Source organism: Dromaius novaehollandiae, chromosome 17 (genome assembly GCF_036370855.1).
Source record: "Dromaius novaehollandiae isolate bDroNov1 chromosome 17, bDroNov1.hap1, whole genome shotgun sequence".
In the NCBI taxonomy this organism is placed as follows: domain Eukaryota; kingdom Metazoa; phylum Chordata; class Aves; order Casuariiformes; family Dromaiidae; genus Dromaius; species Dromaius novaehollandiae.
In genome coordinates, this window is record NC_088114.1 from 10,674,786 (window position 1) to 10,687,196 (window position 12,411).

General features: G+C 38.5%; 1 protein-coding gene across 6 annotated transcripts in view; it reads right to left on the bottom strand.

The window, feature by feature from the left end:
* Nucleotides 1–1,019: 1,019 nt before the first annotated feature.
* Nucleotides 1,020–12,411, bottom strand: part of PPM1F (protein phosphatase, Mg2+/Mn2+ dependent 1F) — a 28,026-nt gene continuing 16,634 nt past the window's right edge. Inside the window, exons 5-9 of one of the 6 annotated variants that reach the window (XM_064522140.1) lie at nt 11,786–11,929; nt 10,621–10,714; nt 9,552–9,676; nt 8,175–8,228; nt 1,020–1,150 (exon numbers count right to left, since the gene is read on the bottom strand). In XM_064522140.1, coding sequence (XP_064378210.1) covers nt 8,202–8,228; nt 9,552–9,676; nt 10,621–10,714; nt 11,786–11,929 — 390 coding nt within the window. In that variant the 3' untranslated portion in view covers nt 1,020–1,150; nt 8,175–8,201. Of the gene's footprint in view, nt 9,677–10,620; nt 10,715–11,785; nt 11,930–12,411 lie in introns of all 6 variants that reach the window. The other 5 variants (XR_010392060.1, XR_010392059.1, XM_064522138.1 and 2 more) reach the window with 5 other exon arrangements.

The window sequence follows — 12,411 nt, forward strand, 5'->3', positions numbered from 1 at the left end:
TCCACATTGGGAATTATTACTTTTTTGAAACATTCAGAGCTATGAAATGGAAGATATTTTCAAGACATTTAAGGTCTGATCTGAAGTAGGTTCAAGTATGCCCATAGCATCTCCAGCAAAATCTACCTCAGGATTGACTGCAGTTATTTTTATATTCCAAGAATTGTCTTTACCCTTCCCTCTTATCTGCTTCCCTCTGCTGCAGCATCTTGGACTCTTACTAGAGTTTTATTTTTCTGTTCACTGGGATAGAGATAGTATGGGCACAATAACAAACTCCTTCAGCAATTGCCAACTATCCTTTACCCTCTAGGCTTGCTTCCTAAAAGACTGCATATCTCAGATGCCCAAGACTGCTAAGGCTTGCTTTTTGAGGTCCACTATCTCTGTCCTGCTGCCCTTAACATCCTCCTCTCTTGAAGATATCATCATCAGCATTTCAGAAATAGTCACAAAAATTAGCTTATTTCCTAAGCCACCCTTGTATTTTGAAAGTTGCAGTCCTTCTCAAAACTTCCTCTATGCTCTGTAGAGAGTTAACCCTAACGTACCCCAAGAATTCACTGTCTGTCCTGCCACATTGCTTCTTCGGCAAACATGCAAGTAACCAACAAATTCTCACTCTGCTGAAACAGGGATTTTCAGATCATTACCCCAGTTTTGGAAGACATTAGGTAGCAAGCCAACCTTATCCTGCAGTATTATTGTTGTTAGCTGCTAAAGAGAATCAAAGAAAACTTAGATCAGATGAATGAATACAGAAGTACACAGGCCATTTCTAAGATGGCTTTAGTAACACAATCTCTTCAAGATGCTTCGTGATCCAAGGATTGTTTCCTTTTAATGCTTTCCAGGAGTGCCTCTTTTTCCAGGAAGGTCCTATGGAAGAAAGCAAGATTTGGTGACACTCACCAGTATGACATGGTAACCCCACAAAGATGCGTGCCATATGACTGCAGGCTTCGGCTACTTGAAGGACCAAAATGAAATACACATTTAAGAAAAGAAACAAACAATGCTCCAAATCACTATGCTTTATTAATACTTCAAAAAACATCAGATCCTACATTGGAGAGCTCTTATCCCCACTTGTTTCCAATCATTGCTTTGAAACATTCCTTGCAATATGCAAATAGATACATGAGGCACTCTGTGAATACAAAAGTGACAATACAAAAAAATTCAACAATTAAACCTCATGCAATACATTATATATATATTTATATATATAAATATATATATAAAATACAGTAATATAGCAAAATACACACAAGCACTATTAGAACAATCCACATAAACAAACATACAATATGCATAGCATGTAATGATCACTAACAACAGGTTTTTGACTTGTGCACTAAACCAGTCAGCTTGAATAAGAAGAGTTTTAAGGAACTAGATAACTGGTTAAGCCACAGCTTACAAAACCTGCTGTAACACAGCTCTTCTGCTTAAGGTCACAAGTGCAGATTAACATACAAAATAAATAAGGACTAGGATTCCACAACGCTTGGCTAACAGCTCCTATTTCAAAGTCACTGGCCCTCTTACTTTCATGCAAGGTTCGTTAGCCAACACAGTGGCAAGAAATGTGCCTAAAGCAACAGTTCCGCTCTTGGACTATTTTAATACTGATAAGAACACATATTTTTAAGTCAGCAGAAGTAGTTACAAAAGTCTAATTTACCGCTAAGTAAGTACAGGATTGAAGTTCTCATACTGACCAGACACTGCAGAATTACATTAGCTGAAAGGCTGATTAGCCACATAGTATGCTACAGTTACCAACTTGTCTGTTCAGTCAGGTAGGCAGGAAAGAAGGAGAACTGAGGAGGTAAAGAAACTTGGAAAGTGGGCTTTGTTTTGTTTTTCCCCTAAACAGTGCAAACGGTTAAAAATACAATTCTGCTGGAACAAAAGGATACAGAGACAAGAACACTTCTCAAGTCCTGTAGTCAGGATAAGAGAGCTCCTGTTTCCTGAAGCAAGCATAAGTACTCCTATGTAATAACATGCAAATAATAGGATTTTCCTCCTGCATATCCAATACTGGTGAGTGTCAAAAAGACACCAGTTGTAGTCTTGCATCTTCCTAGCTGACATGGTACTTTCTACACTCTTGGAGTTGCAGACCTCCAAGAATCAGATCGCACTCACTACAAACACAGATGAAATACAAATTACAAAAAGGCAACTACAGCAACTTAACAGCCAATGGAGTTTAATGTCTCTGAAGCAGCATTTTTTTTTTCAGCTGGCACATACAAGGTAGAAGAAAAAGGAGACTGGGAAGAGAATAAGGAGGAGTTAGAGCAGGACTGATTTTTTCAGAAGAGGAAATAAGAAAAGCTATATGCTTTCAGCATAAAATTTTCCTATTTTTAATAATAGCTAGATGTTTGTTTTGTTGGGGGTTAAAAATTTCAAACCCACAAGGAAAAAAAAAGATAGCAGCATTAACCATCCCATATTAAGCAGAACTTTAAGCCTTTTCACAGAGTTAGGAAACAGCAATACAAAAGAGAAGCCACAGTATCTAATTGCCCTGAGAAGGCCCCCATAAGATCCCTCTAGTTTCCTAGCTGTTATCTCTATGCTTAGATATCCCAAAGGAATCACCACTCTTTAGGTGATAGGATAAATACCTCCTCCTGGCAGTAATGGTCAGACATTCCAGCTCCATTTGCCATAGTGACAAGCCTTCCACATGCCTAATGCACTGCCATCCAAATGGTAACAAACTTTATGAAGTGATCCACTAGAACAGGAACAACTGATGTTCTTGTGCATGGCAATGCAGAGCCATTCAAATCATTAATAAGGTCAGTACTTGCTATATTAACATCTGCTGGGAATCAGTAATCAGGCTTAACAGTTGAGAGAAAATTCAATAATCATAATCTAACTAGAATAGTCACAAAACCCAGATTCATTCAGCTCCTCAGAAAGTTAAATATATCTTCTCCAGACTAAAAAGGGCGTATCAGCAAAAAGACATGAAACCTTGGCTAAAGGCAGTTTGTTAGCAAAATAAAGCAAACATTACAAAGCAGACAAATTCATTTGCTTGAAACAGTGGTTTTAAGTTGACAGTGCACTGCCAACTCTTTGAGGTTGCATTTTTTTATTCCATTGTTTTCAAGCTTCTTGGAATGCAAACATTTCTTTCTCTATTGATTTTACTCTCTTCTGTTTGACAAAAGCTGCATCTTGCTAAATTTCCTAGGCTGCCAACACAGCTGTCTTTTGTTTATTTTTGTGTGCACCAGCAGCAGCATGCACAGATTGGAAAACCTACACATTAAACTGGCAACATGAAATGGCTTAGGGGAGGCCTTGTGCGCTTGCAGGTTCTGGTGGGTCACGGCAAGGTAAAGGTTTAAAGGATTCTCTGTAAGCTTTTGGCTTCCCATGCTATTCAGTGAGATAAGGTGAAGATCTTAAAATACTGCCTTAAAATGAGCTGATAGGCCTTTTAGAAGTGTCTCTGACAGATACACGTTCAGATCCACTTCCTCACATCTCCATTTGAATGCTTTTCAGATGACATGACTGAAATCAATAGAAATACCTTTAGCTAAAGTAGAATCCAACAAATATATTAAAAACAATCAAAACATATGCGGGAAGTGGCTGGCTTAGCCCTTAGTGCTGTCTACATTACAAAACAAAAACTCAGCAGGGCCAGCTGTTTTAGTGGCTAGATTTGGGAAAGCAGGGAGGACTATGCTCATGTTTTCTGTGCTGTCGGTTTTAAAGATTAAGACCAGTTTGGCGGAAAAGCGATCATCTTTAGCATCGTTATTCAAATGGTACCAGATGAGCTATAAAAATGTTTAGAGAGAATACATAACTTAGCATAGATTAGGAAGTTTTGCAGTCATTTGAAAACTCCCTTTTCTCCCTCTCCCACCCTTCCTGAAAGAGATTTTGTCCATCAAGAGTTGTTTGCTCCTGACAAAGGGGACTGGGACCAGTACTTCCTAGTAGGATTTTGCTTGACAGCACAGGCCCACTTTGGAAAGGGACAGCTATGCAGTAATAGAATAGAACTAAGAAGGGAAATTTAATTCAGGCTTAACTGGAGCTAAATTACATATGAATCATCTGCAATATGCTGTGTTGTGGCTAACATTCCCCCCACCTTCTCCCTAGAGCATTTGTTTGATACTTCAGTACTACAAAAACAAATATACCCCATCTTGCGCTATGCACTGAGTACCTGCATCCACAAGGATCAGAGTAACCTAGCCAACAAAACCTCACCTATACACAGTAGAGTTGCAGTCTTAATTTAAAGTTTAACAAGCTCAACCAACCCCAATAACCGCTTTACATATTGACAGCATTTGCTGGTTCCTTAAAAGCTAAGGCCTTTGGGGCAATACCATTTAGAAATACCTGCTTCCTCAGGCACCCCTTTTGAAAATACCTTTTCGTTTGTTTTAAAAGGATTTCTGGGAGCAATGTTTCAACCCCAAACAGCTGCTTTCCCTTAAACTATCAACTGAAAATGGGTTTTCTAATGCAAACAACTTATTCACTTATTAACAGAATTCAGAAAGCAAGAGCAAGAACTTTTCCAAACGGCCAATCCCTCCTGGCCCTCCCACCCCACCCCCCAAAAAAAACCCCCCACACACCATAGAAATTTTAGTGGCTCTTCATGACAGAAAGCTAATAGCACTAGAAATGCTTTTAAAAAGAGCAATATCTCATCTGGCTTTGAATTCAGATAAGTGTCTATTAAATGCTATTAAAGTCATCACTGTGATTAACACACTTCAACTGCCAACTCTGCTGTAACCACTCAGTGCCCAATTACTCATCCTCTGAGAGCTCACTAGCAGTATCAATTCATTAACACACTTCACGCCATTTACTCACGGCAGCAGTTGCACAGTGACCAATAACTGCATATACTGAATGTTTCCTCTTAGCACTACCTTATACATAGCACGTTTAGAAAAATCCATTCATTAGCTTTAACATCCAGGACTGAGGAGTCACTGAAAGTCACCTAGGGTGCTAAGGTATTTTGATTCCATCCCTAGCTGCTTGAAGACAGAGTTACCACATCTGAGTTTTGCTTTTAATGGGTGTGTTTCTAATTCTTTCAAGCACTGGTATTTCACTCTAAGGAACTGACATTTGTAGCTCTATTTTCCAGCCCACTTCCTTTTTAAAATAGGCATTAATAATACTTAAATGCATTCCTGTCTCTCTATTTCACTCCTCCATCACTTAGAGGGTGGATTTTACTTAACTTTCCTCTTTCTAAAAATTTTCCTGCCTTTCTAGCCTCTGTAACGTGTTCTCAAAAAAAAAGTCACATGTAATTTCTAAAATTTTAATCTTTTCTATGTTAGACCCAAAAGACTTGGCTGTTTTAGGTGTATTTCTTTGTAGGAGAGCGAGAGGTAGGGAAGGAAAAGGTAGAAGAATGAATTACCCATATCAAAAGGCGATGTTGCATACCCACCAAGCAGTATGACAAAAGCAAGTTTTCAATCAAGCACAAGGTAAGACTTTCAAAGCATGGTGCTTCAAATGCAGGCTCCTTTAAGGAGCAATTTTTCTGAAGCTGGATGCCAAAATGCAGGCAAGGACATCCATTTGAGGTCAAGTATAAATCTGAAATTACTTTAATTTTTAATTGAACATTTGTCTTGAACCCTTCAGATAGCTTTAATGGTTTCAAAGATTTTGGCTAGACTCAAGAATTGTTTTTGTTGCAAGCTCAAAATAACATACCCAACAGAAAGAAAATGAGGAGACAGACAGATCAGTCAATACCTTACATTGGCTGAAAAGCATTAACGTTTTAGATGACACCAGGAAGGCCCAAAGATGTGTGATCATTCTCTCACCAAAATTACATACTTGTTGTAGAGTGCTGAAACCAAGAGAGAGAAGGGGGCGGGGGGAGAAGGAAAACAGAAAACACCACACTTGAAACCCAAGGAGTTTGAAGAAGACAGACAGGGAAAACTAATGCAGCATATTAGTACTGTAAATCCAAAAATATAGCACCATTCCAGCTTTTGGACTATTTAGTTCAACTTCATAATCTTGTAATAATCTTGTTGTAACAGCATTATGCATTATAGCTGCTGACTTCTAAAAGTGGTATCAAAGTCACAAGGGAAACAAAAGTTGAAGGCTGTTATGCCATCCCAAGGAAAAGACCACTTATGTGATCATTTTCAATAAAATTTTAAAAACGCTCTTCCAAAATCCACAGTTGCATCCTTTGGTATACTCACATTACTGATTTACATCAAGTTAAATTTTTTTTCATAAAAAAATCCATAGTTTTTCATCAGACTGTCAAGAATAGGTCAGACACATCCTAAACCAATTTTTCCCCCAAATAGTATGTGAAATCAAGTTGTACTCTAGATGATGCACTTCCTCTCCTCCCCCCCAAAATATCTATTAGTTCCCAAGGACTATTCCTATCCCTTTAGGTCTCAGAGAAATGATGCACCAGGTCATTCAGAATGAAAACATTCGTATAAAGGAAGAGCTTCTCAGAATGCAGAATTTCTTCCCTAAATAATTCTTGAACAATGCTTTAAGTTTTTGATTACCACAGACAGCTTTCTAAATGTGCATTTCACACATAGCTCTTCCCCTCCCCCCCCCCCCAATCTTATTCATTTCAAATTTGATGGGATATTCTCATATGGCTGTAAGTACACATTATAAGACTTGGATTTTCTCCATCTGCCCAAAAAGGTTGAAATAGAAGGATAATTACAGAGAGCTTGGCCTGTTCAGTTCCATCTATGTTTCAGAAAACTGGCAAAATTTTGGGAACTAAACCATACTATGAGCTTACCAACATTTCACAGCTCCCTTCAAGGATACAGTAGCTTCTCCCTCACCCTCTGATAACAAACTTTAGAGAGCAGTGAAGTCAGACAATTCTGCGCAACTCTTACTATATTAATAATGAGACCTCTATTTCCGAGGCACCAAGAGGCACTAGTGGTCATCAGAATTCAGCATGGCACTGAGTATCAGAGTTAGAAACCACAGAGATGCAAGACAGTAGCCCAAAGGGATCACTATGCCAATCTGAAGGCTTCTTTAGCTGAAGTAGGTTCAGTACAAAAATTAACACCTACACTACCAGGTTGCTGTCACAGAAAGTTTTTCCCACATATTTTAGGGCAGCAAAAGTGGTTACAACATTCCCAATGGAAAAGCTACTGTATTTCCACAGCAAGACAACAAAGTCCCTGTCCCAGGTGCTATGTAATGAGATGGCAGCTCACTGAAGAGTTGCTGTGTTAAATTGCACAGCAATTGGGCAAAAGGCTCAAGTCGCTCAGGTAACTGCACTATCCTACACTAGCTGACACTTCAGAGACAGTGTGGACATGAACAGCACTGCTCTGTTCTGCCTTTGTTTAGTCATCTCTTCTACCTAAATTTCCTCCTAAACAACGCTAATTTTCAACACATTTTAATCAACAGGACTGACATATTGCGATGTTGTGCTTCTCCATTAGGCACACAATCTCACCACCAGATGTAAAGCACTTCTTGTTTAGGTACAGAAATCACTAACACATTTGCCACTAAGCATTCAGATCTTGTTGAGATTCCTGCTGGACAGCAGCAAGGCAGCATTAAAACACAACCAGTGGCTCTAACATGTAATGGATATAACACTTTTACAATGACATACACGTTGATTAAAATTCTTTCGTCCTTTTCTTAGCTTCACATCTCCTTAAAAAGTTATTTGGACACAAAAAGCTGATGATATACGGCCAACATTAAGCATCTATTAATGTTTAATCTATTAAGATCAAAATTCTGTTACTAGACAGTTTTAAGTCTGTGTTACTAAATTTTCTTGTGAAGGTCAGAATATTTGCTTTTAAATGAAAGTCACGATGAATCAGCTAGTTACTTTATGATGAACTACGATTTTTGCTGGGGGGAAGGGCGGGGAGTGAAAAAAAAAAAAAATCACAGTAAGTATTGTGAAGCTTTTACTACAAGCCAAAAGATTTGGCAATACTGAATGAGATGTTTTCCTGAAACCCAGTTCTCACTAAATCATTCACAAAAATAAAACAGTTAAGTGCATTAAAGATTAATATTAATGAAATAAAAAAAAAAGAATCACATTTTAAAAACATTATAAAGTGGCTCACCAGAATATGATAGGAAGCCAGCGATCTCTATCCTTGGGTGAAATATTTAAGGCACTTGAGGGTAGTCAGTTTTTAAAAACAGATAATAAAGACATAGCCACTTTACAATTCTGATTTAAATAAAAACCACAACAAAATAAAGTAACACTGCAAGAAATCCTCCATAAGTAAAGTTCAGTAAATAAACAAATAAATCCTTAATAAAAATAAAATATTCACTGGTTATAGTACACAAAAATATGGCAGAAAGAGAACATGTGTTACTGGTAGACCGTACACAACCTGTAAAGGACCTCTTTCAAACATATCTGTAAGTGTCCTTTCTTTCCAGGTTGCCAGATAGCCAAGAAAGTATGTTTGCTAGGGAAAAATAATCCAGTGCAGTTAAGTATTGGATTCCAGTTTATAAACTAGAGCATCCCAAAGAGCAGCTGATTTAGCATTATTTTTGCCGGGGACATTTCTGGATAGCTTTCTTGCTCTCTCTCTCTGGAGCATTCAGCTTCATTTTCCCCTCCTCATACACACAGAATTTAACCTCTGTTTGAGGAAAGAGGTCACAACATTCTCTTAATATCACCTTTGGTATGAAACAAAAGTAACTAATACAACACATGGGCTGCTACTTCTGGTCACCCAGTTCTCTGGTACACCAAGCCTGTTCCTACAGGCCACACACAGTAACAAGCTTCTCTTTGATGGTACAGCTTCTCTCCTCCCAATCCCCAAAGTAACATCAAAATTAAATATAACATACAGCAGTCTTTTTAAGCACTAATTTAAAGTTTCACTCAGAATTCACAAATAAGCATTCTCACCCATTAGCTTATACATATTATGGTTTCTTACCACTTCCAGGGCAGAAGGATATGACCGGCAGCCCTGAGACACACTTTAGAATCTGTTCCCAGGGAAAAAATAGCTGCACAAATCTCCAAGCCTGCTCAGCAGTTTTTGAAGGGAGGGGAAGAAAAGATAAGTGGGAACTCAATAAAAGGAGGCTTGTTTTTTGGCTAAATGTTTGTCCATTTGTCATTTTATGTTTTGCCTATTATATTAGAGGCTTCTTCAGTGGAAAGCAATTCCTTAAGTTAACTTATTTCAATGGTCTGGATTAAACAGATTCTGTCACTGTGTGGCTGCTGCCTCACAGCTGAGGAAGTTAAAGGCTGAGCTCCGAGCATCCTCACCAGCCCCAAGGCTCTTAGGGTCTCTGAGACAGTCTGCCAAAATGTCCTGAGGGTCCCTCAAGAACACCACTAGAACAGTGATGTTATCACTGGATCCATTTTCCTTTGCAGCAGCCACTAGTCTTTCTGCTGCCTTGAGACCTACTCCTTTGGTTTGCATTAAATGATCTAGGACCAAGTCTACAACCTCATATGGTTTGATAGCATCAAAGAATCCATCGCAGGCTAGGAGCAAGTAATCTTCAGAACCAGTCAGCTCAAGTGAATCTCCATCTGCATCACCAGAGATGTAGGGTTTCTGATACAGGTCACCTAAAACAATCAGAACAAAGGCTTTATTACTTCAAATGTAGGCAGTTACTTCCTTAACGACCAATTGCTTCTACTGTCCTCCAGAACAACCAGATCATATTCCAGAGATACTTGATGCAGGACAAAAGCAGTTAAAAGCTACAGAGGATAAGCTTGGAAAGCCTTCATTTCGTCAAGAACTCTTGGGAGCTACCAAAATCCAGTGAGTTTGTAAGGAGCTGATGCTTTCCTAACTCTGCAGGGAAACTAAGAAAATTCTTTCCAAGCTTTTTCTCCCTGAAATATATTTGTGAAGGAAATATTCAGGCCTTCATTTGCAAGTGTGCCTCTTACACAGCCTTCAAAAAGCCATGAAAAGAAGATTTTTCTTAGCTATTCGGATATACAGCATAATGCTGTAGGAATCTGCTCACGTGCTTCATTCAGTTTCATAAGGACTCCTCAAACACAGGTTACTATTGATCCAAAGTAGTATTATGTGGATTTATACAAACCTATTTCTGTCCACACATTACAGTTCTTGCTCAGGTTCTTTTCTCCTTTTGCCCTAATTGGTGAGTAGCAAAGAAAGCTCTTTCCGTAAGAGAAATACTACGGCTAACATGCCGTACTTTGTTGGATATGTATAATTTGAAGGAGGATGCTGCAGTCTGATTTCTCATTTATGAGAAGCAACAGACTTAGAAGAATAAAACAATTAGGACTGTAATGGCTAGAATATAAAAATAAAACAATATTCTATGCTTATAGCAAAGGCAGTAAGATTATGCAAGCTATGTAAAAGCAGTACAGTTGTCAGCTAGCCTTATGGCAAAGGTAGTAAGAGTGGTTTGCTATTTGGTCCATGCTGAGCAAAATGTCATTTACAGTAAATATACAATCTCGGGTTGTGTGTTCTAATCAAACTCAATCTGAACTGTACTATTTCCGATGGTTTAGCTTACCAATTGCTCTGGAAACAGCTAAGGTACCGTTAACCCGCCAGCAGTCCATGTAGGTTACACAGCCACCCAGAGCCTCAATACGGGCTTTCTCATCCTAAAATACAGCAGAATACAGTTTTTATGTCAAAAGCCTACTCATGACTTACTGACCTTGCTGTTACCCAGTTGAAGACGAAAAAGACAAAATCCAAAACCATGCACAGCTTTTGCTTCTGTATGTATAGAACAAATACCACAACCACAAAAGCATATCAGAATCCAGTTAGAAATGGGCACTTACTAAGACTACTGAGAGCAACCCACCTACTTCACAACTGTATCATGGCTTGTCCACAAAGAAAGCAGAATTCTTGACTTCCTGTATCACCATGTTCATTTCTGTAAGCATGACTGCCTCTCCTGCCTCTTCTTCCCACCCCATATAGCAATTGGGTAAACATTTATATATTTGGAGTAAGAGATAGGATAGCTAAACTACATAACACTGAAATGTAGTATTTGCAATGATACTCTTAACTGCTTTAGTTATTCATGCCGTGGAGGCAAAGGGAAGCTACTCAAAATTGCTGGATCCTCACCATATTCCATGTAATAAAATACCTAGCTTTTTAAAATACGTACGAAATGAAAGATGCTTTAAGCCAGTTATGCTAATAGATTAAAACTAGCTTTTAGATGATATTATAGCATAATGTGAAAGACCTGGATTACGCTAACATTTCAAATAGATACTAATCTCATAAATTAAGAAGCCCATTTATAACAATGGCACTTCGAAATTCACAAATAAAATCCCATAAAAGTCTGCAAACTACTACTAGCTTTGAAAAGACAGTCCAAGCAGGAACTGAAGTCAGGCCTATCAGTACTACCAGTATTTTCAGGGGGCATAGGATGGGAACCACCTTTTCAAAACTTAGGAGTGGATGGAAAAATAAGTTGTCATTCTCTGAATTACAAACTAGACAAAATTAGGTAAGCTGCAAAACACTTACGAAGCCTTGATTCCAAAGACTTTCAAGAGATACTCTGACAGAACTTTTACTCTCACCTCTCTATAGTGTAACAGTTGAGGAGTGCAAGACTGCTAATGGCTTCCCAGGCCTTAATTTACAGATAGACTTTAACAAACAAACCCTCTACCCCCCAAAAAAGTCAAACTTACTTCTCTTTCTGGTTTGTGAGGTTCCATTAAGGTCACAGCTTTTCCCTGCCGCACCAGCATAACCTGCGAGTCCCCAAGCCAGGCTATATGCAACTTGTTCCCTACGATCAAGGCAGATACACCTGTTGTACCACTCCGCAGCCTCTATGGAAGAAAAGAGGTATGTTAGATGAATATATTAAACAAGCCCTTATAGGTGACAGGGCAATATTATAAATTTAGGTTTAATCAAACCTAAATGCAGTACAGTAGACGTGCAAATCATAATTCAGGTTCCTGAGAAAATGTGCAGGTGATTAGACAGATTTAAAGTAAACTGTTTACATATTCCAGCATCTAGGTAGGTGATATCGCCTCAGTTATGTTCTTCCTTCTCTGCTATTAATTCCAAAACTGATCTAAGGAGACTAAGACCTTTATTGCTGAAAATACAAAGAGACAAACAGAAAGGGAAGAGGGTCTGAATTTCAGCAGTATGAACATAGGTCTCCTCAAACCCTTTTGCATTCTCACCTCTGCCATTAGCAAATACAATCATCTTGCTCCACATTCATCCCTTTATCTTTGGGCATTTAAATGAGGATGAGTGCAAAGGAAGGAATCTAATTGTCCTAGATTCTCCATAA